The sequence below is a fragment of the Micromesistius poutassou genome (genome assembly GCF_964030765.1).
Source record: "Micromesistius poutassou genome assembly, chromosome: 20".
NCBI lineage: Eukaryota > Metazoa > Chordata > Actinopteri > Gadiformes > Gadidae > Micromesistius > Micromesistius poutassou.
In genome coordinates this window covers 12,063,784-12,088,880 of record NC_140290.1, presented here as the reverse complement: position 1 = coordinate 12,088,880, position 25,097 = coordinate 12,063,784, and the positions used below count along the sequence as shown (strand labels likewise).

Here is a 25,097-nt window from a genome sequence, read left to right as displayed (position 1 = left end):
CAACTTCCCTTCTCAGTCAGACCTATCCATCAATCAACACCTTTAAATCCAGGTTAAACTATTTTCTACTCATTGGCGTTTGAATCTCCTTTATGGGTAGAGGTGTGTGTGTGTGTGTGTGTGTGTGTGTGTGTGTGTGTGTGTGTGTGTGTGTGTGTGTGTGTGTGTGTGTGTGTGTGTGTGTCTGAGTGAGTGTATGCACTTGTCGTTGCCCTGTTTTTATTGATATATACTCGTATTCATTGTATCTGATATGTTTGGTTTCTTTCACTGTGTATTTAAATGTGTTCTACAAATAAACTTGATGTGCATCATATGTGCACACACATTCTGCTTTAAACATATGTGGGGCAAAGTATGGTGTGATTGGTGGTGAAATTGATGATGTGGTTTCAGTGTGTAACAACAACACAAAAAGTGTAATATAGGATTACGTAGACACAGCCCAAATTGCAAAAAATATTTGTAGATGCACATGCAGACGGATGTAAATTCAGATCTGAAAAATAAAAATCTAAAAATCTTAATGTTGGCTTAAATTCAACAACATTCACATTACAAACCCTCGTGGGTGCCAGTGTCATACGTGGTTGGATTGTTCCTTTGGCTTCATGGAAAAAACCCATGCGAAATGCAAAACAATATGATCCCAACCCATGATTATAAACAATAGGCTCTATTAAGTTTTGATGATGGCTTTTAGAAATGTCGTCACGGTAGTGTAATGTCATCTGGTCATCATCCATGTTCGAGATGGATTTTTCCGACGTCACCGTGACGCTGGAGAGTAGGCGCCTCCCCAACAACATTTCCCCACAGCCGACGAAAACTCAAGCTGCCACATTGAAGAAGAAATAGGCGACCTGGCATCACATTTTCTCTCACTCCACTTTCTCCGGGGATTGTCACGGGATTTCAATGTTGAACCTGCTCTTTGTAAGTGGAAAACTAAAGCTAAAACAAACGTATATAACTTGTGTGTGATGTTAACTGGTGACTGTTTCTTCTGTAAAAAAAAAACCACTACAGATAGACGACATGTAAAAGTTAACGAGCTAACAGCTAACTAATGAAGCGCAACACAAGGCAACGCATAGAGGCTAAGGAGATGGCTAACAACAAGCTAACATGCTAACGTAGCCATGTTAACGTGTAGGAAAAAACATACATATGACGCATTGCTATTTACATTTTAAAGAGGCACATTAATGTTGGGGTGCTTCCTAACCACAATGCGTGTTGGATCTCCAATCGGTGAACCTAATAAAGAGTGCTGTTAGCGGAGCTAGCGGGCTATCGGTTCACCACGTTAGGGGGCTGTCATTTCCTGGAAGAATTATAGTAGTGGCATTAATCGGCATGGTATCATTTCTGCATCGATTTCCACTCTATAACCTGGGGACATGTGTGTCGGGCGGTGTTCCGTGTTGGAATGTATTCAATGTTTTAAAACAACTGATCTCTTTAACGATGAAGCGCCGTTGACAACAGCAGAGGCAACACCTAGCTAGCAGAGCCCATTGGCTAGCGTTAGCCAAGCGGCTCACTCGTTGGAGAGCACCGCCGTGTATAATGCATTCGGCTGATAATGCATTTAGGTGGGAAGAAACGCAAATGTAATCCACGTCTACGAGTAAATAGATACGATGCACAATGTGTTGGGTTATATGTGTGTTAACGTTTTGTCGACAGCTGTCCTCCTTCCGCCCTTTGTGTAAATCCTTTGACCCAGCGCGTGGCTGACACATTTAGTTTAAAGCGTTGTGCTATATCACAGTCACGATCACGATAAGACAGCGTTTACCTCACTGTACAGTGTACACCCAAGTATGTAACACCCACACACTCTGGAGTTCCCACTGACAATGGGATGAATGGAAGCTAACGTGTTAAACGCCGTTGCCTTTGTTGTTGGCATCTGCTATATTCTTTCTCCAACTGATTCAGTCGGTCTTAAAGTTGACCCGGCAAAGTTTTCTCTGTAATTTAGTCTCTTGGTTTCCAAAAACAGAATACCCGTGCATTTAGTCTTGTGGGCTCCATTGAAATTGAGGAAATTCACTTGGGGAGGAAGTTGACCAGAACAGCTGTGGCTGTGGAGTCCACGGTGCGTTCCCATGCCTCTGTTTGGTTTAATGACCCTCCAATGATGGTTTCAATTTGATCATTTTATAGTAGCGGTATTGGTAATTGATATGGTTGCCACTCCCACTATGGTATGAGAATGAGCCAACGAGTAACCGGTGAGGTAGTGTTACATTCCATCGTATGAGCTACGTGTGGCGCCTTGGACATATTTGCTTTGGCGCTAGGCCTATCATTCAAAGTATTGATGGATCTGTATAAGAATGTGGTTGTCGTACCTAAACAACATCCTCCATGATTTTAAACATGATACAATGACCAGAGGCTTCAAACTCTTGTGTACTCCTTTTTGCAACCATCCTCATAGGTGCATAATGCAACCTAGTCAACTGATTCAGTGTGGGGTAACTTGTATGTGGAAGTAGGTCATCCATGCCGGTGACCTGCTTCTTCATTGAAGCTGTTTAATACGCGATCTTTGGGCCTACTTTAGAAATTGCTATTCTCCCTCAGATAACTCAAAACAGCCTACAGCCTTTAGCCAGGGAAGACCAATGCAACGAAAAACCTATAATTGTATCGGATTTGAATATGTTGTCGCTTATGCATGCTTTGTGATTCTGGTGAAGGCCATTATTTGCATCAGATTGTTTGTTTATGGTTATAACCACAATCATATTGTTTTTGCTCTGTTATTATTGCTTTACTCACCCAGAAAAATAATCAATATTAAATGTCACAAAATATCCCTGCGTCATTGGTCATCAGATGAGAACTCTAGGGTCACCTTTTCCAAAACATTGGTTAAACCACAGCATATTTGACTGTAAGGAAAGCACCATGCACATACAGGGTTTGTTTATCTCCCCTGCCTCTGGTTCCCTTGACAAAGCTGTTTGGTGAAGTGTACAGACTCATCTGCACATGCTAGTTAAATTCTGAAGACACAACAATACACAACACAATCAACAGGCAGCTCAGTGAACTGTTATTGACAACTACTGATGTCTACAGCACTGAAGGCAGAAGTATTTGCCTTTGCTAGAGTGATGATGCAGATGATGACACATTGTCACTGTAGGTCCCTTCAATGGTGGTAATCTGTATAAAATAAGGTACAATTGAGCTCTTAACCAGGAGACGTAATGTTGCAACAGTAGACCTAAATTAATCTTGCTGGGCATTTGACCTTTTTAGGTTCAACAAGTGACCAGTTCCGCTCTTTATGAACACCATAAATCACAACAAAGAACAAGTTCTGAACCTTGGTTACGGTAACTGTGAAAAATGCGCCCGGTTCATGGCAACATGATTACAAAGAGGCTTGGTTGGTGGGGGAGAGCCCCTGTTGTAGTCCTCTGTCAGTTAGCCCATGCAAGCCACGGGGTTCCCCTGAGTGTTTTTAAAGGTAGGGCCTTAGGGCTTGTTTCATGGCAACTAACGAGACGCATTCTATTTTCATAAGGTGTTTTGTGCCTCTGGGTATCTGCTGGTGGTGCCAATGGAGAACAACTTTGCGTGACCTAAGAGTGCTACACAGAAACTAAAATAAATTCACTTTTTTTTTTTAAGATACAGTTATAAATATTCTGTATTTTATTTTCCTTTTTATACTCCATTCATAATTTTCACCTGTGGTGTTTTATATATTGTGTGCATTGACTTCAAGATAGGACCGGTCAAATATATGCCCATTGGAACTTGACATACTTTTCTTGGCCTTCACATGCTGCTTAAGGTTATTTTAGATCAGGGGTGGGCCAATTGTAGTTTCACAGAGGGAATTACTGACTTGGAAAGTATGCAAAAGGCCATATTGCACAATTTTATTGAAACCTGAAACCCATAGTGCTTAATTATATAAAATTACAGGAACTTAGTAGACATGTCGAATTAATTTACTATAGGTTAGTGTGGTTGCAGTGTCAGTATCCAAACGGTGTTGGATACGCCACCAATAGCTTTTTATTCAGTGTCCCCACCATCATTTTGATATTATTGTTATTCGATGTTGTGGCAAGCGAGCTGGTTTTAATAAGTAGGGTTGTAATAATGATGCACTTATTTGACCAAATTCTCATTGGTCGGGCAAACGCTGGCGTTACTTTCATAAGAATCAATTATTTTTGGGGGGGTAAAGGACATATGCACACTGATTTATTATTTATTTCAGTGATGGGCTATATTGCTAGAAATAACATTAATTATTAACTAAATAATATTCATGGCTCTGTAGTACGTCGTAATAATCATATGGTTTAATACATTATATGATTGATTTATCAGACAGGTGGTTAAAACACCCTGGATTTCACAACTTTGAACTCACCCAACTTAACGATGACTGCTAGTCTGATTTACAAACATTTACTCAGCTACAAACAAATTTAGACCATGTCAAATAAGTCGTTGGTGTGGCAGCATTTGGGTTAGAAAGTACAGCTAAAGAAACTGTGTGGGCATTCGGTAGGCATAAGTTAAAAAAAATGTCATGTTGTCTGCGTTGCTCCGTAGACTTTTGTGTTTAATGCCTGATGGGCTTTGAGCATGAACGTCTCAGACTTTTGTGTTTAAAGCCCGATGGGCTTTGAGCATGATCATCTCAGACTTTTGTGTTAAACGCCCGATGGACTTTGAGCATGAACGTCTCAGACTTTGCACCGTGGCACACATCAAAGCGTCATCCATTGGGACCCATTAAATCAAACCTAGAATCAAATCTTCCAACTTGTTGTCTATCTACTATGCGACACTACCCAGAGTTTGCGCCATGGCTCGTCTGATGTGACCGACTTCACATTAAAGTGCTACTGTAACAGTCAAACTCGGTGGAACAGGTAGCAATGTTTTTTCCTTTTATGGCAATCCGTCACCCACAACAGCGCTTATGTGCGATTTCTCTCTTCGGGGAATGGCGGTAGTCCTGGCATGCAATTTCATCAAAGCGTTGCACAGTGTTCAAACCCCCTATTTGTACTCTCATACCATGGAAGCCATGTGTCCTCTGAAACTTTAGAAGATCTGCCATAACAGTCTTGACCAGGACTGATGAGTGGATCTGAAAGCCACTGACGTCAACGTAGCAATCTTACGTGATATTGTACTTTTGCTTTTTGCTTTATTAAAATGACACTTTGTTTTAAAGAATTGCACCGCTTTAGAAATTAAAAGGAAAAAAACGTTGAGTGGATTAATGACGCGATTATGCAGCAGTCGGCCCCAGCGGCTCCGTTTCAGGCAGGGGAAGATACGCACTGTGGATGGGGTTTTTTCAGTATGGAGTAACAGGTCTTACCGCTGGCTTTTCAGTATAGCATCCCCTGATGGGAAAAAGTTATCGAGCAGTACTACAGACTCAATGTAGGCATCCGAGATTCACTAACACAGTAGTGCATTTTATCGATTTTCTTTTGGTTTTGCTCTCCTTTAAGGCATTTTTGGCCCAGATTAGGGCGATCCGTGGGCTGTTTCCGATCCTGTAGCCATATGTTGCCCAGGTCTGTTTTGGATGCTTCTTCTTTGAGGGTTTCCTGTTAGAAGACAGGGAAGGGTGTTTAAACAGTTTAATTGATTAATTAGCATTTTACTTTAGTACGGTTTGTGAAATGGCTGAACCACAAAATTGCAATTTGAAAAATATTTTCTAGACTCCACAGATTTAGTTTACCTTACAGAGCAAGCGATTGCGCTTTTTCAGCTGAAATCATACACTAATTAAAAAAAATATTGTTTTGGTCAGAGTTCTGCAAAGGTGGGGGTATGTTACAACCCAAGGCAACTTTGTGAAACCTTTTTAGACTGTACGACCATTGTGAAACCCCGGGCGCTGCACTGCGGCTGCCCACTGCTCTGGGTGTTCACCGGCTCCCAGATGGGTCAAAAGCAGAGAAAGAATTTCCCCCAAAAAGGGATAAATAAAGGATAACTTAACTTAACTTAAATAAGCGTTATAATGAGCGGCGTTAAAAATTTTACCACACACTGTGGCGATCATACATACACTATAGGTCTCCGGGAAGCTCAACCCTCTCTTGGATGCCGTATTCAACCGATGCCCATACAGAGGGCTACACGTCCACACACCTGGTGTCTTATTTCAGTAACCGTGATAAAATGGCATAGATTACCATACTGACGATTGTATAAGACATCCCTCCAGAACACGGACAAAACCCAGCCACTTCCAATCACATTCATTCCTCAAAAAGGTGGTTTTACTTCAACTTTATAGAAATGGAATCTCTTAACAGATGCAATGATATCGTTTGATATTTTCAGTTTGTTAAGAGAAAAACTGAACATTTGAGGTTTAAATTGTAAATGATCCATTAGTTTAAAGAAATTTTGATTACTTTTTTAGGCCAAACCGCCCAGCTCTATTGGAAGTTATGCTGCATCTTGTTTTTCTTATTGTTTACTTACATGGCTGCCATGTCTTGGATGTCATGTCACTACCAACAAGTTCCACTGATTAAATATCCATTCTATGAATACACATTTTTCTTAGAAAGAATAATGGGGAATTGGGGAATATTTAACCATGTAACCGTTTTTATACAGTGAATTGGTCAATGACTCACCCTTTGGCATAGACTTTGTTTATGGTATATGCCACCATTCTGCAATTCAATAGCAAGCGCATGAGCTCGGCATCACTTGTAGTGCCTTTGGGATCGGCATGTCTGCTAGATGCTGCTACAATGCTTGTCAGGTGAAACCATAGCAACTAGTAGTAATCAGATCTCTCATTGTGATAACTGTTAACAGCTGACCTTAGATGTTGTAGCCATAGCAAGATAAAAACCCAGGTTATTCAGTCTCCATCCTCTTAACTGACAATCATGTACTTTTACCTCTATGGCTGATCTCATTTTGTGCAACTTAAAAAAAATTAAAAAAAAAAAAGATTAAACCTTCCCGAAAGGTGTTCCACTTAAATACCTTTTATTGTTCGTTAAACATTCATGAATCTGGCCCTGACAAACTCCTTCAGTACATAATGTTAAACTTGAAGGCTATGCTTGAGTTAAACAAGCTATAATATATGTGTGTGCATGGGCGACTGTAGCTCATAACCCCTGAAATAACTCCTGAAATGTCACCTCCTGGTGTTTCTTCAGCTTGACTCTGTCAATATTATTACACGAGCACCATGGCTTTTCCCCCTGATCATCTCATGAGGGACAAACACAGGCCCTGCAGGAACACTTGTTGCTTCCCCAGAGATGTTTGTAGGTATGGCAACAGTTATTCCCCTGATGTTGTCAGATGGCAGAGACTCTGTCTCTGAAATGTCAGCGCGATTGATGCCTCTCAGCAGGAACTAGAGCAGACTATGTTCGGTTTACGGTCTCTGCAGGAGCTGGCCGTCTATTATTGTTGGTTCATATGGCTTTTTTGCGTAGGCATCATTGCAGAGAAAGCCAAGCAGCCAACCATATTACTTTTAAGATGCCGAATGTGCTCACGGATAATGTCCAGTGTCTTGCAGACAAACACGCTTAAAAGTCACACACGAATAATCAGTTTACCTGCCAGAACTACTTCAGATTATAGCAAGCAACAAACAGTCATATTGTTGTTGTGAACGTTTTTATGAGATATCTTCCACTCAATGTTCGTTTAATGGTGAAATAGGCAGGAGGCGGAGAGCCACGTTTCGATGGAGTCCAGGTGAGCGCTGCAGATTAATATCAGCTCTCTAGAATCTGTGCATGTATGTGTATTTATAGAGGTTCCTCTTGTAGCCGAATGTCCCCCCAGTAAGCCCTGTTAAGAGCCATGGGGGGCTCTTCCATGGATCTTACGCCCCACATCGCCGTCGTCCATATGTCCTGGTCACCAGGACTGCCCTGCGCTCCATAAGAGTAGTTGACGTCATAGATATGATTTGGATCATGATATTTAAGATAAGATGTTTGTAGGAGATATTATATATTGTGTACCGTAACTTTACCTTGTCGCACCAACTGCAGACACATACAAACTTTTAAAAGGGAGCTTTTGGTGGTGAAGACATTGCTATCAAATATATTTTGGATTTCTTAAATATTTTAGATATAATGTTCACTCTTTTATAAATGTTTATCCACATATCCTCATAACTGTATTGCTTGCAGTTGACGTAACTCCCCAAACACCTCTTCCCACCCCACCGGTGATTGGATAGTTTATTGGCGAAATAGATTGACCATGATTGGACAATAGGAAAATGGCAAATATCACCGAACTGTAGTTCTGATAAGGGTGAAGATTAGAGGGATACCTTAAGGATCTTCTCTACCTTTTTATTCAAATCAAGTTTTATAGTGTTCTCCATCTGAGGAGTTGGAAGAACGACCTGTAATAAAGAGTTTGGTCACTGTGTAGGGGCCTTTTGTACTCATCAAGTATTCAAATATGTCTCTAGTGAGATGAGCACAACTGGACAGCTGACAATCCAGAAGGGAAGGCAAAGCAATGCTTCAATATCCGATTTTAAAGAGGTCGCTGAAGGGGCATTCTGGCGGCATAAGTGACTGCATCGGTCTCAGTTCATATGAAGATGTTTGTTGAGACAAGGAAGTAGTGTTTGTGGCCTGGCAATACAAATTGGAACAACAGTGCTTTACTTGGTTATGCAAATAAGGAATCTAAATCGGGACAATATTTGGCTTCTCTGAGAATCCGATGACCTGCTCCCAAATGGAATCGACACAGTTGTCGATATCGATCTGTGTGCTCACATTGACATTTACTAGGCAGAAAGGAGTGAACTAAATGATGCCATTACAGTGTAAAGAGATGAGGAATAGGATTCCTTTATTGACTGAATGGTGATCGGATTAGATTCTAAGTCTGTATTTATACAGATCTTTTTAGTTATTTATTTTTGTCCTCAAAATTAACATTTCGGTCATCGGCTGACAGTTGCGGGGGTACACTTGCCTCTCCACTTAGTGATCTATTACAACCGGTGAGAATGCCTTTTCAGTAGCTCAGTCTTCAAACATGTGAATCATTAAACTACTCCGGAATAGCTTGTGACAATTATCATGTGTCATCCTGCCTCTCTGCTGGATTTTATATGCAAATTCATGATTTCATTTTTTAAATTTGATCAAATCACATTCTTTGCATTTCAAAGAAATGTCTTGACCCAATTGCCACTAGGGTTATGGCGTCTGGTGTCTGCTGGAGCATTTCCTTATTCAGGATTGTTTTATAACCTACTTGTTCCCACAGAATAGTTATATTGTGGTGGTGGGACACCAAAGTCACTAGGGAAGTCCCTGGCATACCCTCAGATAATTCTGGAAGGACTTTAATATGCAGCAGTTATTTTTCTGAATAATAAGGTGGAAAGGCTTGTAAAGAAAGTTATGTTTCTATACACAATTACACAATCTATTTAAATGGTTGGTAACAAAACCACAATTCTAAACAAAATTGTAAAAGCCCAGTCTATTATCTGGGAACACTGTCTTAATTCTCATCAAAAATCAGTGTGATATCCAACCAGTTTGTCTTGAACACTTTGACTCAAATTGAACAGAGTTTCTCGATTTTGACTAATGCCTTTCTCCAGATATGGGCTTTCCTCCGTGTTCTCTCTTCAAGTAACACAAGCCCAGATTCTCAGTCCTTTGCAGAAGACTATTGGCCCTTGTCACCCGTGGCCTCCCTGTAAGCGCTGCTCGGGGCATTTGATTGTCACACTCTTTATCTGTGCTCACACTGCACTGCAAAGAGGAGTGATAAGTGGGCTTTGCCGTGTGCTCGTGGTGTCAAACTGACGGGCGAAACACCCCAGGGATTGCTGTTTTTATCACCGCCCTCTCCAGGCCCCTTAGTATGTGTTTTGTGTTGGAGAACAGCGAGGAGGTGAACCAGTTCCTGAGCATGTTGAGGAAGCATGTCAATTGCAGGATTTATTTGCAAATACTGAATACTCATGACGTGGCCTGTTTTGTAGGATCTTGCATATAGATATATATCGGGTGTTTTATGTCTCACACATAATAACCTTGCTATGTGGGCTGGTACAAGATGGATGGGTTTGTTGGCTGGATCCGTTTTTGCCATGATCCAAGGGAAGCCACCATTACGATAATACTCATTTATTGGAAGCTGTGGAATGCTGACTGACAGGCCTCAGGAATTCAGTAAATGTGGATGTGCATACATTTGCTGTTGTATAAACTAAAAGTCAAAGTTGAGGGCTAGAGAATCGGGCCGGTTTAACCACTAAACATATGTTACTCACAGTTTGAGAAACATATGTTAACATATGCTAGTGTGTCAATATTTGTGCCTTTTTTTTTTCATCCATAAGAAACGTTTTGTCATGGTCCTACTGCTTTACATTAACCTCATTCAATTAACATTTGTAATTATTCTCCCTTGGAAAGGCAAATGCCAGCGGCTTGTTAATGGATCATCTTGCTTAAACTCGCGGCTGACAGTCCAGTTTGCCCATTCCCTTCTCCTCATTTCTAGTGGAGAGATCCGTAGTTGATCTATTGCCTTTTTGCACTTCTACCTACACAGACTGGGTGTTTTTTGTTCGTCTTCAAGGACTTGGACAAATATACACGCAGAAACCGACGCTTTTATTATTTCACAGCAACGACCACATGGCTGAGTCAGACAGTCTGCCTACGGTTCCACCGTGTTGCAGGTAAACACAGACGTGCACTCTGTGAATTGCATCCAATTATGTGGGCTGCATGTTATATTTTTTTAGTGGAGCTCATTACAATCCCTCTTTTGTGTGTGTGTGTGTGTGTGTGTGTGTGTGTGTGTGTGTGTGTGTGTGTGTGTGTGTGTGTGTGTGTGTGTGTGTGTGTGTGTGTGTGTGTGTGTGTGTGTGTGTGTGTGTGTGTGTGTGTGTGTGTGTATTTATAGCGGAGCAACTTTGGATCAAGGAGACTATCTCTCAGGCCATGCACATGGTTTCCCTGACATGCTTGACAAATCTTTTTTTTTTTTTCCACCTTCTTTGAATAGAGGATGAAGTCACACCTGTTCTCAGACTGTGTCTCACAATGAGCAGGACGCTTCTGAGAACTCCTTCAGCAGTTCCAGGAGCCGTTCCCAGTATCGCCTGCCTGCTTGGAATTTAGTAAACAAAGTGTAAAGGCACCTCCTCTGACTCAGAGAATCACATTCATCCCGAGGTGTGTGTGTGTGTGTGTGTGTGTGTGTGTGTGTGTGTGTGTGTGTGTGTGTGTGTGTGTGTGTGTGTGTGTGTGTGTGTGTGTGTGTGTGTGTGTGTGTGTGTGTGTGTGTGTGTGTGTGTGTGTGTGGCCTATGAGATGCAGCCTGGCTGAATGGGCACCTGCCTTGTGGCTCCCCGCTTGGGCTCCGGCCTGCTCTTCTAAACACCGGTCATGTCTGAACATGCCTGGACTTGAAAGTGTCATTTTGTGGATATATTGCGGATTGTAACCCAGAACTTTTTTTTTTTTTTTAAGGAGTAAACGCTCAGAGGCGAGGCCTTCTGAAGTTGGGTGGGTGTGTGTGTGTGACTTGCTGTGCGCGGACGGCATTAGTCAGGGGCTTGTTGTGAATGTGACAAGCTTGTGGGTGTCTGGCCTGTTGCATCCGGGAACCTTTTTGAGCGTGCGAATGTGTGCAACAAAACCTATCCGCATTGTTGTATCTGCTGTGAAGCCGTCTCTCCCCCTGGTGGTAACCGGCAAGGGTCTAGGAGTGAAAGGAGGGGGTTCCACGCTGCTTTGTGTCTTAGAACAGTGACCACTCTTACAGGAGATCCACCCACCTGGCCCTATAACGGCATTGACGTCACAGTGGGAAACCAGCTGGGCACTGGGCAGGTGTGCAGCGGCTTTATCTGAAGCACTCTGCTCCCATGCTCGTGCTTCAACCATCTCCTCCATGAATGCAACCAAAGGCAGTCTTATTGTAGTCTTAGAATGTAGTCGGCCCTTTTTTATGAGGGCCCTTTTCATAAGGGACTTTTTTTTTCAAAAGAATGACCTTACCCCTTTTTAGAAATGCAAATGGTCATGTGTTGTTCACAAGTCGGTGAGGCAGTGTAGACAAACTCCATGAAAAGATTGCAAATAGCTTCAAAAGTAGCATGTCCCCAATCTCTCAAAGGAACTCCACTTAATCTCTAGCTTTTCTGGTTTGCTACAGATTCAAAGTGCCATATGGTTTTCATCACCTGTTTCAGAAATCCACCGTTAAGTGTCAAACTTTGAAAAGCAACCCACGCCTTTCACATTGTTTTTGTGTTGCTTGTGATCTGCGCTTTGACAAAGTGTCTCTTGTATTTCTTTGCTGTTTGTTTCTCTTTTTTAAATAGCGTTGTGTTTGTACATTTTTACGTGCTTCTCATTTTCTGTCCCTTATGGCAGTTTTCAAACGTATTCATTATCTGTTAGCTATTTAGCAGTTCTATGGAGGCCACAAGACGCTGACATTTGGCTCAAAGCCCCTGGCTTTTTGCCTCACTCCACTGCTGGATCTAGGGTCTTGGCACTGGGTGTGTTCGCCTTGCGTTTCTCGCCTCTATTCCCATGCTATAACATGAGAATGGATGTAGTCTGGGGTTGGTCTTGCCTGTCCGACTCCCCTGGTTTGTCTCCTCGGACACTTCAGAGGTCAATACTACTGGTTTGAATCCTCATGATGTCAAAACTGGGCCAAACTCTTGTAAGGGATGCTAACTGTCTAATATGGTAGCCAACAGCTGTCAAATTCCCCATGATTTTAGACACATTGGGGTTATGTCCAATCGTTGCTACACAATGGCATGCACTGGTCATGTTAATAATGGCACTCTAGACCTGGAACTAAGAACATGCTTAGGCTTCTACCTAGCTTTTAATTATTATTTTTCTTACCCCTGGTTGCCCAACAGACCTAAAAGCAAATGAGCACATGCTTGCAATGAAAGGGAAGTTACATGGTTTGGTTGAGCTGTTTTTCTGTCAACATTTTTGTTGTTTTTGGTCACTCATTGTTGAACTTTTGAGTTCTGAGGTTTGCAATGGAATTCAAATTTTGAGCTGCTGAATTCATGTGGACGCCACATGAGACTTTCAGTCTTGGAAGGGCAATGGTAACAGATTTGGAACTTTTGTAACGACCGGTTTGTAACAAATTGTTATAAGCAGTTTTCTTCTTTACGGGTGAGACAGCTTGTCTTCTCCCCGATCGCAGCAATCACTTTTAAAGGGCATGGCTTCTCTGTGACTCGCCTGTGTGTATCGCCCACTTCTTCTCAACTCTTATCACATGTTTGTATTTCTATGCCCTTTTTGTTCCGAGATGCCCTGATTACTTATCCTCCTCTATTTCCGTGCCTCTGTTCTTTCACATCTCTCCTCTTCTAAGTCCACTGACGTCTGATTTAAATGTTGTTTAGAATATGTTGTTTACGTGTAGGCTCGAGCGCTTGTTGCTAAGGCCTGCAGCGCTTTTTTGAAGCTGCAATCAAAAACACTTAAATATCCTGGCCTACCATTTCAATGCTCGACAATCTCACAACATATATAATCTCTAAAGGTGTTGCTTTGCAAGGGATGCACCTTTTTATCGGCCGCACATCGTTATCGTCTGATATTCGCCTTGTTGATTGTTGTCGGCATTTAAGGTGGCATTCGCAGTTTTGCCGATGTTTATGTTTTGTCAAGTTTGAAAAGTTGTTTTTCACAAAATAATTTGTCATGTGAAGGAAGAATATATTTAAGCTTGTTTTATACATATGGTAAAGGTCTGCTCATTCATAGATGCTCTGAAGGAAGGAAGTCTGAAAGCTGTTCTTTTTTTATAATGACTGTTTCTTTGTTTCCCTGTCACAAAAGGGGAATAAATGACAACAACAAAAAGAAACATCAGCATCTGCTATTGGCCAGATTGTAAGCATTGGTATCGGCCAACAATTTCCCAATCGGTGCATCCCTTCAAACCATGGTTTTAGTATTTATAATGCCACTACATATATAAGGGATGACCTTATTCAAGAATGGGCTATCCTTACTTCTATTTTCGTGAGTACACGAAGACCATGGATGTGGAAGCCCCCGTGTGCGTGCGTATGCATGTGCGTGTGTGGGACTACTGTGAGAGGCCAGCTGATTGGGGCCCGCTCTCACGCCCCCACCCCCTCCGCACGCTGCTCTTGCAGCTCCTCGCCAGGGGAACACGTGACGAGAAGCAGGGCATCAGGGGAACTCTCCGGGCCGCTGCCGAGGCCTCCGCGCTCACTTATTGACCTTTCTCCCAGTTTAGAACACACACACACACGGCTTTATGCAGCTCAAGTTGTCGTTTCTTAGAATCTCAAGGGTACATCCAGTCGACTATCGTTGCCTGTGTTGGCGTACGTGGTGTTTCCCTGGGAGTTTCTCAAACGGCCTGCGTCTCAGTCTGTCTTGTCTGCGTGTGTGTGTGCGTGCTTGGTCAGTTTGTGGCGTGTTTTTTCATCCTGCTCATGTGCATATCTGTGGATGTACGATATGGGTGTGGAAGGTTACCATGAGTTTAATGTGTATTAGTGACATTAAGCTGGACGTGAGCACGGGGGAGGATGATACTTTATTGAGTAACATAATGAGTACATCGAAAGTAGTGTTCTCGGGTTCAAGGTAACATTGTGTTGAACATGCAACACGCTGAAAGTACTGTACACAGACTTCACATGATCGGGTTACCACACTGAAGGCCACAGACTATTGCAAGGCCTGTTGTGTGTTGCATTTCCTGTGTGAGAGCCTGTGCAATGTTATTGAATGTACTTTAGAAAAGCAACTTGTCTCCCCGCGTACTGCCGTACAGTTTCATTTTGGTGGTTTGATCCTGCAGTGTCAGTTGACCAATTTGCATGATTTGCGTTCCTGACGGCAAAGAAGGAAGTTGGAAGCGGGCCCCAGCTGCCGTTCAGCACGGTTCAGCAGACTATGAGCTGATAGCGAGCCCCGGCCTGCGTCATGGTTCCCCTTTTCACCCGGCCACAATCTCGGCTCACTCAATTCTGCTGTGACGATCAGTGTGAATAGCCAGGCACATACACGTTTTATATAACTCGACACATTTGTTAAGTTATCAACGCGTCTGAATTTCCCAAAACGCCGGTGGGTTGAGCCACGGAGCAGACGCTTTTAGCAGGAGATACGAGGCCTTCAGACTGATGTGGTAATGGCACGGCTTTGTGCTGACTGCATGGTTAGTCATGCTAGTACGGCTTATCCACAGGTGGGTGACAGGGCTGTCGTCGGGCCGTAACCATCCGCAAATGTGAACTGATGCATGTTCATGAAACCATTAGCAACCATAATGTGTTTTTGTCCCCTCCATTTGGCTCGCACATTATCTTAGTTATTACTTGTCACTGGCTGTAGAAGGCCGGCTCCACCCCGGTTACAAAAGCCGACTTGTTTTTATCTGGTCGGCCAAGCTGTCATTGTGGAGAGGCGTCCTAGGAGTGGCTTCTGGTGCTTTTGTTGTTACCACACTGTTGAGTGGTGTCTTCTGGTGACGCAACACAAGTGTAGGGCACCTGTTGACAGAGGCCCAAATAATGCAGTTTAATATATTTTTTGCGTTCAGCTAGTGTGTGTGTGTGTGTGTGTGTGTGTGTGTGTGTGTGTGTGTGTGTGTCACAGACATGGTAATTAAAGGGGACCTCCTCACACCACTCAAGACAAGACCCGCGTTAGCGTGTGCCATGGACAGCTGCAGCTCTGCCACCATGAAAGACTGAGTGGAGAGTGCTTCCCTTTATCGTGATACCCTTGTTTTATTTTGGCACCCACAGGAGAATTCAGTGACAATTGTGCAAGGAGATAATGATTTTTTTTTTTACCTTACCAATTTGGAACGGTGACTAAGTGAGATGCCCTGCTCAAGAAGCTAGGGTTTTGTACTAGAGCATGGCACACAGTGACTCGGGGGGATGATGTAAAAGCAAGAAGGCTGCTGTGTTAGAAGCCTAGCCCTGTTTGATCCAGCCTCGTCCGAGAATCTCATGGAGTTATGGCAACTAAATGAAAGAGAATCGCGTTTAAAGTCTAAGGGAAAATGGTGATTGAGTGTAGTTGAGATAGGATTGCTGGGGGAGGGGCGGGGGCGGGGGGGGGGCACAGTTCTGAATGTTTCAAAGAGGTGAAAGTGTGGAGCATGAGACTTTGAAATGCTTTGAAGCCATGCCCACCCTGTAATCCTCAACTTGTGACTGCTGGCTGTGACGCTGTGCTAAAGTCCAAGCCATTTCACTTCACTCATTCATCCCCCTTACCTCCGTTCACTTCTACTACCTTGCATGTGTTGTCCTAGTGAGAGCCAATCCTCTTCACTGCTCCCCATCACACGCCTCCCTCCCACACACCCACACACACACGCACGTCTGCTCGCTCTCCCTCCCTCCCGCGCTGCCTTGAGATGGTTCCAGCCAGTTTGTGGCGGCTGCGTTTAGACTGTGGCCCTCTTGGCACAGGCTGACTGACTGCTCTCCGGCTAGTTTATAGACCAGACATTACAGGATTTCTGAGGCCTGTTTGTGGCTCTGTGAGGGATTTGTATTTATTTAGTTTTGCTTGTCTCCCTTTTGGTGACAGGGGGTGCTTTGACGGGGGGGTGATGTAACCTGGGGAGTGTTTGTCACGGCAGGGAATGCTCTCTAAGGGGTCACATGTGACATTACTGTCTGTGATTTAAGCTTGGAAAAATAAAAAACACTACTTAGTTAGCCTCAACGCAATCTGCTTTAGACGAAGCATGTCTGTGTGACCGCTTACTCTGCAGCTGTAGGTGTGGTTATTTTGAGCTCGATGTAGGCCATTCCTCACCATTTTATGGGGTTTATTTAATTAATAACTTATTTAATGGCTCCATACTATAAACTTTTATTTTTGGTTTCGTTTACATAGGACTTGGACTTTGTTCTAGTCATTTAGCTAATAATTGTCCCGGTGAACACTATTCAAGAAAAGTTCATTAAATGGAAAAATGTCAAATGAAAATGCTTGGTAATGTTATTTGTGGACTCAACCCTGTCTTTCTCCTGTCTTTGCAGTGTTTCTGTGTTGATTTGGGCCGTACCTTTATGGCGTTTGTGAGTGTCAGCGGAGAATTCTGCCAGGCTCAGCACCTCTCCTTCGTGGACAAGTGAATCGGCCGCCCCCCAAGGGACTACGCTACCCAGAAGCCACCCTGAATACCAGCAGTGGGAAACCCTGACTCTTCCAAAGACCCACTGGGATACCGCGTAGTCCTTGGCCAGACTGCCCTGCTCTATCCCCGCCATAAAGAGAAATCTTTGAGTTCTGCTTTCTTCTCAAACAGCCAATCACAAACAACTCTCCTGAATGGGGTAAACTGATTGGATGACTCCTGGATAGTCTCCCCGTCTTTTTTATTTATTTTTTATTTAAGTTTTTTTTTTCATTTTGTACAAGCAACACCCCACTGTGGACTAGGTCATCCATTTTGTCTCTACTGCCTTTGTACATCAACCATCCTGTAGTTGTGCACCTGTTGTCCTCCTCACCTCATTTTTCCTCTATTTTTTTCTACTTATTTTTTAAAAAGAAACAAAAATACAGACACCTACTAGGAAGTCCTTGCTGACATCTGAGCCAAAAGTCACCTTCGTTTTTGTAAAGAGCATTGTATTGTAATTGTTTTTTAAGCCGTCTCGCCAACATGAATCGCCCCGCTGCAGTTGAGATCACGTACGAGTGCATGAAGTTCCTCATCACCCACAACCCCACCAACGCCACTCTCAACAAGTTCACGGAGGTACGGCCCCACACCTCGCTGCCCGTCTCATTTGTGCGTCTAGCCACGGTTATGTCCCACATTTAGTATTGCACTGACCCACTCCTCTCTCTCTCTCTCTCTCTCCTCGTGTCTTTCCCAGGAGCTGAAGAAGTTTGAGGTGAACACTCTGGTGAGAGTATGCGACGCCACCTATGACAAGGCTCCGGTAGAGAAGGAGGGGATCCAGGTCCTGGTAAGAACGAACATGTGTGCCCTTTGTCCTTCCGTCTATACTAGCGATCCTTCAAAATGTCCCATGGTGAGCCCATACAACCCAGACCTCAATACATGTGAAATGAAGAAGTACCTGTACAAACAAAATAAGAAGTACCTGTGCAAACAAAACCAAATAAATAAATAAAAATGCAATGCTACAGTTTACATCGTTAGCTGTCCTTTCTAACAAAATAGTGAGCAATCCTTGGAACACGTTGAAAATATTGACAAAACAGAGACTGCCTCAGGGCGAGTCTTTAAGACGGACGTGTGAAGTTCACGGTTGAGGTTATCGCTTTGAGTTTCGTCTATTTCAATCCTCCAACCGTTTTATCTCCACGCAGGACTGGCCCTTTGACGATGGCGCGCCACCTCCCACCCAGATTGTCGACGACTGGCTCAACCTGCTAAAGACCAAGTTCCGCGAGGAGCCGGGCTGCTGCATCGCTGTACACTGTGTGGCTGGACTTGGACGGTGAGTGGCGGTTCCACGCACTCGTCTCATCGGTCACCTTGCTTCAGACCACACGTGGGCTTTGGTCCATATGAGTCATCGTCCTCCACTCAAGTGATTTTTCTAGAGGCTCATAAGTGTGGTGATTCATTTTTTTTTTTTTTTTAATGAGTATTTCCTGTATTAAGTTCTCATGGTTGAGCCATCCCAGCTCCCAAAGGTCGGCAAGACAATGTCCAGCCCGGACTATATACTCTGCATCGATCCATTTATTTGCGAATCACCTGTAGGCGATTATTTTAGTCCTTATTCTCAAGCTCACTAGCCAAATCCACCCCAACAACCACCTCCACTCTCCTTGGCTTCAATACCCTGTCTGTGAGCTCAGACTAGTGTCTACGGGAAAAGGTAGTGTGTGTCACCCTTGATTAGGGACAGGTGATTCATTCCTGCTTTCAAGGGATTAGACTACTCCTATTCACCTGACTGTGCGCATGCCTCTTTCCTATTGGGTCAACAGCCGGATTAGTCATCTTTTTCAAGGTTTGACCGGTTACTCTTGGATTTGAACAGAAGGCAAATTGTGCTGAAGGCTTGTGTCACTTGCTGCTTACTTGTGACCAGGGGGAATTTGGGTTGTTTATCGTTCCAATTTCAGTTTTTCAAATTGCTGCACAAACTACTGCTTTTGCAGCACATCTTGTCAAACATAAGTCATTTTCTCTTGATACATGAAATAATGAGCTTTTTTTGTTGGCACTTGAATCTATAGAAGATAAGCTTTAGAAGAAAGATTGATCATGCACATTTATATAATATCCCTATTCGTCTACTGGAGAACTGATTTCAATTCGCAACAGCTAACACGAGTTACCAAGGATACACGATACCAGCACAAAATGGAAAGCATTTTGCGGTTAAAGCCAAATATATTGTGCAGCCATGTTGTGCACGGAGTTGTCTGTTCTGACGGACTCACAAAAGGCCAATCCCCCACCCGAGGCTATCTAACTCTCACATTCCATAAACCGGGTAATTCCAAATGCTGGTCAAACTGGAGCTGCTGCGTTGATCTCTTCAACACGCATGCAGCGTCGCTTCGCCCTTTCCAGCCCCGCACTAGCCTGCATTCTTTTAGGTGTTGAGCAGCGAAGGCTGTGCCTGCGCTTTCTTTCGTTGTTGATGTTTTTCCACCATTTTTCTAAATTTTCCCACGCCTTCCGTATTATTTTACACCCTCTCATGCAACACTCGTTTTACACGCACTGACCCTCATGCATGCGCTTGGTTTAAAGATGTGTGCTCTGTCAGCACTAAGATGAGACCCGACCCATCTTTTTCTTTTTACACTCTCTTGCTCTACCTCATCCACCTCATTTTGGTGAGAACGTTTTCTTACCGTAACTTATCGCTCGTTCCCATGTGTGCGAGCGGGGCCCGGGGTGTGAGTTCAGCCGCTCGGCAGGGTAGCGGTGAACTGATGCACACCCCTGCTGATTTCCCAGGCTCATTTCCCAGGTTGATATACCTACCCTCCACCCCCTCTAACTCGCCCCCTCTCTCCTTATAACGACCATGTGAACACTGGCATTTGACTCTTCTACACCTCTTGCGCTCTCACTCACTGTTGCCGCATTCTTTTCTCTTCACCCTCTGCTACCCTCCCTCTCTTTCAGAGCTCCAGTCTTGGTGGCCCTAGCCCTCATCGAGTGCGGGATGAAGTATGAGGATGCCGTGCAATTCATAAGGCTGTAAGTATAGTCTCTGCATTAAAAAATGGCCACCTCAGACAGTAGCAGATTGTGTGCAGAATTTTTTGATTGTGCTGGCCGATGCCATCTGGTGACGTTTTCCCTCTCCCTCTCTCTCTCTCTCCCCCTCTCACTCTCTCTCTCTCTCTCTCTCTCAGGAAGAGACGTGGAGCCTTCAACTCCAAACAGCTTCTTTACCTCGAGAAATACAGGCCCAAGATGCGTCTGCGGTTCAAGGATGCCAACGGCCACAACTGCTGTGTGCAGTAGGCTCTTTACTGTCACGCGCAGCACTATGCGCACAGCTAGTGGGGGAAACGATTCCAACAAAGGGGAGATAAAATTTAAAGAGAAAGCTCTATTGGTAATTATTGTGATGATTTATTACTGAGTCTCATGGTTAATTGATCACGGAAGTGAGCTAGTGATCCATCGAATTAACAAATTCAAATGCAGAGATCCACCAGCCGAACCAATGAATGAGTAGGTCAAAGGTCAAAGCACACAGACGGGCCCGCCTCCCAGTTTCTAGCGCTCAATCAGGGGCCACAATTTGTTAAACTATCATTCAGATTATCTTTTTGCATTTTTTTTAAGGTTTAATCATGGGATTTTTTTGATATTTTTGTGTTTATTGTAATTTTCTTCATAACTCTCACGTTCACAACTTTTACAATGGTGTTGTAAGCAAATGTAAAATGATTTTTTCAATCCCAAGAACTGCGATGAATGGCCCAAGGGTATACACCTTCTTGAAATATTTTTAAACATTTAGCACAAAATATAACAGTTTGGTATTTGTGTTATTTCTGCACACAAAACAATATCAACTGACAATGCAGTAACGTTCTCCCCGGCCTCACTCGATCACTCAGTTTCAGTTTAGGGGTATTAGTTAAAGTTTTAAATGTGTCCACTGTATTTATTCACTGGCTTTGATTAGTATGACAGACTAGAGTTTGACTGGGGTAAGGACACTCTGTTATTCATTGTATTTTTTTTTTTATTTTATTTCTTTTTCCTCTAGAGCCATGTTTTATTTTTCACTTTTTAATCTCACGGGAGTGCAATAAACAGTCCACCTCAGAAAAAGACCACCGGATGTTGGGCAGTCCTAGATGCATGCACACATACTCACACCAACCAGTTGAACACATGAAGAAACTTGGTGATCATTACAACCGGTACTCCTCCCCCCCCCCCCCCGCCCCACCCAGCACCACTTACCCCCCCAACTGCTTGGGTTGCTTCTCCGTTAAATGGGTTTACAAAAGGACTTCCCTCAACGTGGCAGGATTAAATACAGGAGAGCCTACTTCCAACTGTTAACCCTTACTCTGAAGGAAAGAGGTGGTAAAGAAAGAAAATGGCCATTTTGTTTTATCTTTGTACCCATTTCGAAGACATCCCCAATTCATATTGGTTCTTAAAAGATAATAAATTGAAATAAAAAAAAGTCCCAACATTGTTTTTATAACACACCTGACGTTTGGCAACCTTACTGGGTCTATTGGTTCATTTTGAAGTTTACATTTGTTTTGAAAGGGTGTGTATGTGGAGCCTTTTAGATGGGACATCCTGAAAGGAAGAAAAACTAGTAGCCGCGTTAATATTGATAAACTTTTTTTTACTAGTGACTTTGTATAAATTAGATACTTGTTACTTTTCAAATAGTTACCATCTATACTGTCGTCGTCAACTGCTCGTCGTCCCACAACTCAATGTTTCGATTCAAGTTAAATATTTGAATAGATACTTGTTTCTGGAAAATTTATATTTAAGAGTACCATAGTTTTCATTGACAAACATTGTGAAACTGTTTAGAACTTTGGTAGTAGGCATGTTCAAATGGTAACTGCTCTACATATATATATATATATATATATATATATATAGCTGGTCACTAAAATTATTAAGTTATGGGGGCATTTCCCATCCAGTAAAAGGGTATGGCTACTATAACTTTAAATGTGACACTTTTTTTGTTGTAAAAATAACTTTCCATGTAGGCCTGCCTACAGGTAGCATACAACCTGCGATGTATAGTGAACCATGGCCCTAGGTTTTATCTGGATATCGGGCGCCCTCTGCCGTATTTTATTATTTTTCATTTTACGAAGCGCCTCCTGCCCTTTTTTTAAATTTTATATATATATATATATATATATATATATATAAAATTTAAAAAAAGGGCAGGAGGCGCTTCGTAAAATGAAAAATAGTTCATCGTTCATCCTCTCCGGAGTCTGGGTGACGCCGAAGCACGCGGACAGCACGAGGGACCCAACCGCCTCTGCGCCCTCATCCCACGAGGGAGAATAATGGGAGAGCTGCCAACCCCGCGATGATGACTCACCGGCAGGCCCGGGGTGGCCATCGGGACGTTCGGGATGTTTCCCGTTGGGCCGGTCCACTTTCAAATGTATTTTGGGCCGCTTGGGTAAAAGAAAAAATTACTTTGACCATTATTTTATCTTCTCCTAAAGTAGACGTTCTTAATTAATCTGAAATTTCAGTCCCAGCATCGCAGTATATATAATATGGATTATACAATGTACGGTAGTTCACCCCAACTCATTATTTGAGTTGGTTTGGTCCATAGTGCGTCTTTTCTTGAGCGGTAACAGAAGAGAATCAGCGAACAGAAACGACAAGTGTCGTTGATTGTCGAGGGCAGGAAGAGCCACTTTTAAAAAGTAGGGCACTGGAGGAAGATGCTACGTCGCCAAATGTGCCAAAAATAAACCACCTGTTTAGAGGACAGACACGAATTGCAGTCGGTAGAGAGAGGTGGGGATCTATTGATTAATTTGCAACATAAATCATTTAGCTATTTGTGCTATGTTTGCAATGTCAACCTGAGCATAAAAGCTTAAACCAATGAATCATTTTTCTAGTTTATTTTGTAAGCCATATGACGAATCACAAATATAATTTGTGAAAAATAACATGTAAACTCCAGCATGATCTGTGTAAGTTAGCCCAAGCAATAAAGTCACTCCTCTTTTTGTAGCTTTAGAAAAGATAAGCCAGTCAGACGCTAAAGAAGCAAGACTGGACAACATATTTCATGTAAAATATAAAAGACAGAACAAACGTGATAGTCAATTATATCAACAGGGCTCTCAAGTCTCACGCATTGGGCGTGAGACACGCATTTCAACCCATGCACACGCTCACACGCCATACTTCGTATTTCTCACGCAGAGAAATTACCAGCATAGCGCCTACCAATTTGCGCCGCTATTTAACAGTGGAACAGGTAGGAATCAAATGGGTTTCCCGTACGTAGGGTAACCAGACGTCCTCTTTTGCCCGGACATGCCCTCTTTTTGAGACACTTTAAAAAAAAATGTGTGGCGGAATTTCAAAATCGTCCGGGATTTTATTAAAGCCTCATACATGTTCACATTGAATTTGCGTTGGGTTTCTCTGGATAGTTCACAAACTAGTTAGGCTACGTCCTCCCATACTCAGTTCTGTCCGCTTTGCATTGGTGGAAGTGAGTAGGGGGAGTGGTTAAGTAGAGCCTTCAGATTGGACGGTTTGACTTACTTAGTTACCGTCATGTTTTGTATTAATTTTTTTACCATTATTGTTTTATAGGGACAAACATTAACAACTTTATCCTACAGGGGATTGATAAAGTTGTATCTATTGAACAGAAAGAAACACTTGGTCATACTTTACACACTTTACCACAGCATTGGCCTACTGAATGCCACAGATATATTTTAAGCATTGGACTGAATGCCACATAAATATATAATTATGTTTTTGCACGTTTGTAACGTTTAAAAGTTCAGGGAAAAGTATATGCCTCTACTGGTGTTGCTTAAACCAATAGCCTTTTGAGGCAGTGTTGTTTCTGAATATTAGTGTTAAGGGCCAATAATGCTTACTATCATACATTAGTCACCATGTCTGTGGACACATTTGTATGCAGTCACATGTTAATATACCCCCCGCCGCCGCCACCAACAAAATCTCACTCTGAACTCAGTTCAAAACTTGAGCGCCCTGGATTATCAAATATAAAATATTTGGTAGCCTCAGAGCAGCAGTTCAACCGGTCTGATGCTGCTGGTGAACTTGATACATGAAGAAGACAGGACTGAGAGTAGAGAGGACCTTAAAAAATATATAGAAATTATTTGATATAAGATAACCCACACATAGAACGGACATGATGCATTGAAATGATCCCAAATATGTAATGGGGTAACATTGTATGTTTTATATATAATTGATAGTTAAAGTAACATCCTTGAGGTGGATTTTTCATTTGGAAAACGTTGATCCAATAATAAAAAGGGATAGTAGGCCTACAAGTTTTGTGCTTTTAATTCATGCAAATTCTTCCATCACTGGAAAAAAAATGGGCCGGTATGGGCCTGAGCTATTGTTTAGTTATTACATATATATTATTTCGTTGTAATGTTTTCAGGGTTGCCAAAGGCCAAGGAGCATAATGAGTTTATTTATTCATTTTATATTAATTGTAAAAAATTGCTGAAATGATATATTTGAAAATTAAGCCTTGTGGCACATGGGGGTTATTATTATCTGTATTATCTGTGTTATACAGTTGGTTCCACAACTTGAGGTCAAAAGGTCAAGGAACATAATGAGATAATTTATTTATTTTAATTGTGAAAAATTGCCGAAAATATATATTTGAAAAATAAGCCTTGTGGCACATGGGGGTTATTATTATCTGTGTTATACAGTTGGTTTGACAACTTGAGGTCAAAAGGTCAAGGAGTATAATAAGTTTATTTATTAATTTTAATTGTGAAAAATTGCCGAAAAGATATATT

General features: G+C 42.5%; 1 protein-coding gene across 1 annotated transcript; it reads left to right on the top strand.

Annotated features, from left to right (window-relative positions):
• The first annotated feature begins 814 nt into the window (after nt 1–814).
• ptp4a2b (protein tyrosine phosphatase 4A2b) lies at nt 815–22,041 on the top strand. The gene is made up of 7 exons (XM_084484575.1): nt 815–936; nt 17,111–17,407; nt 17,727–17,835; nt 17,957–18,049; nt 18,417–18,547; nt 20,203–20,277; nt 20,436–22,041. The coding sequence occupies exons 2-7, from the start codon at nt 17,403–17,405 to the stop codon at nt 20,545–20,547; spliced, it is 525 nt and encodes a 174-aa protein (XP_084340701.1). The 5' UTR covers nt 815–936; nt 17,111–17,402; the 3' UTR covers nt 20,548–22,041.
• The last annotated feature ends 3,056 nt before the right edge of the window (nt 22,042–25,097 follow it).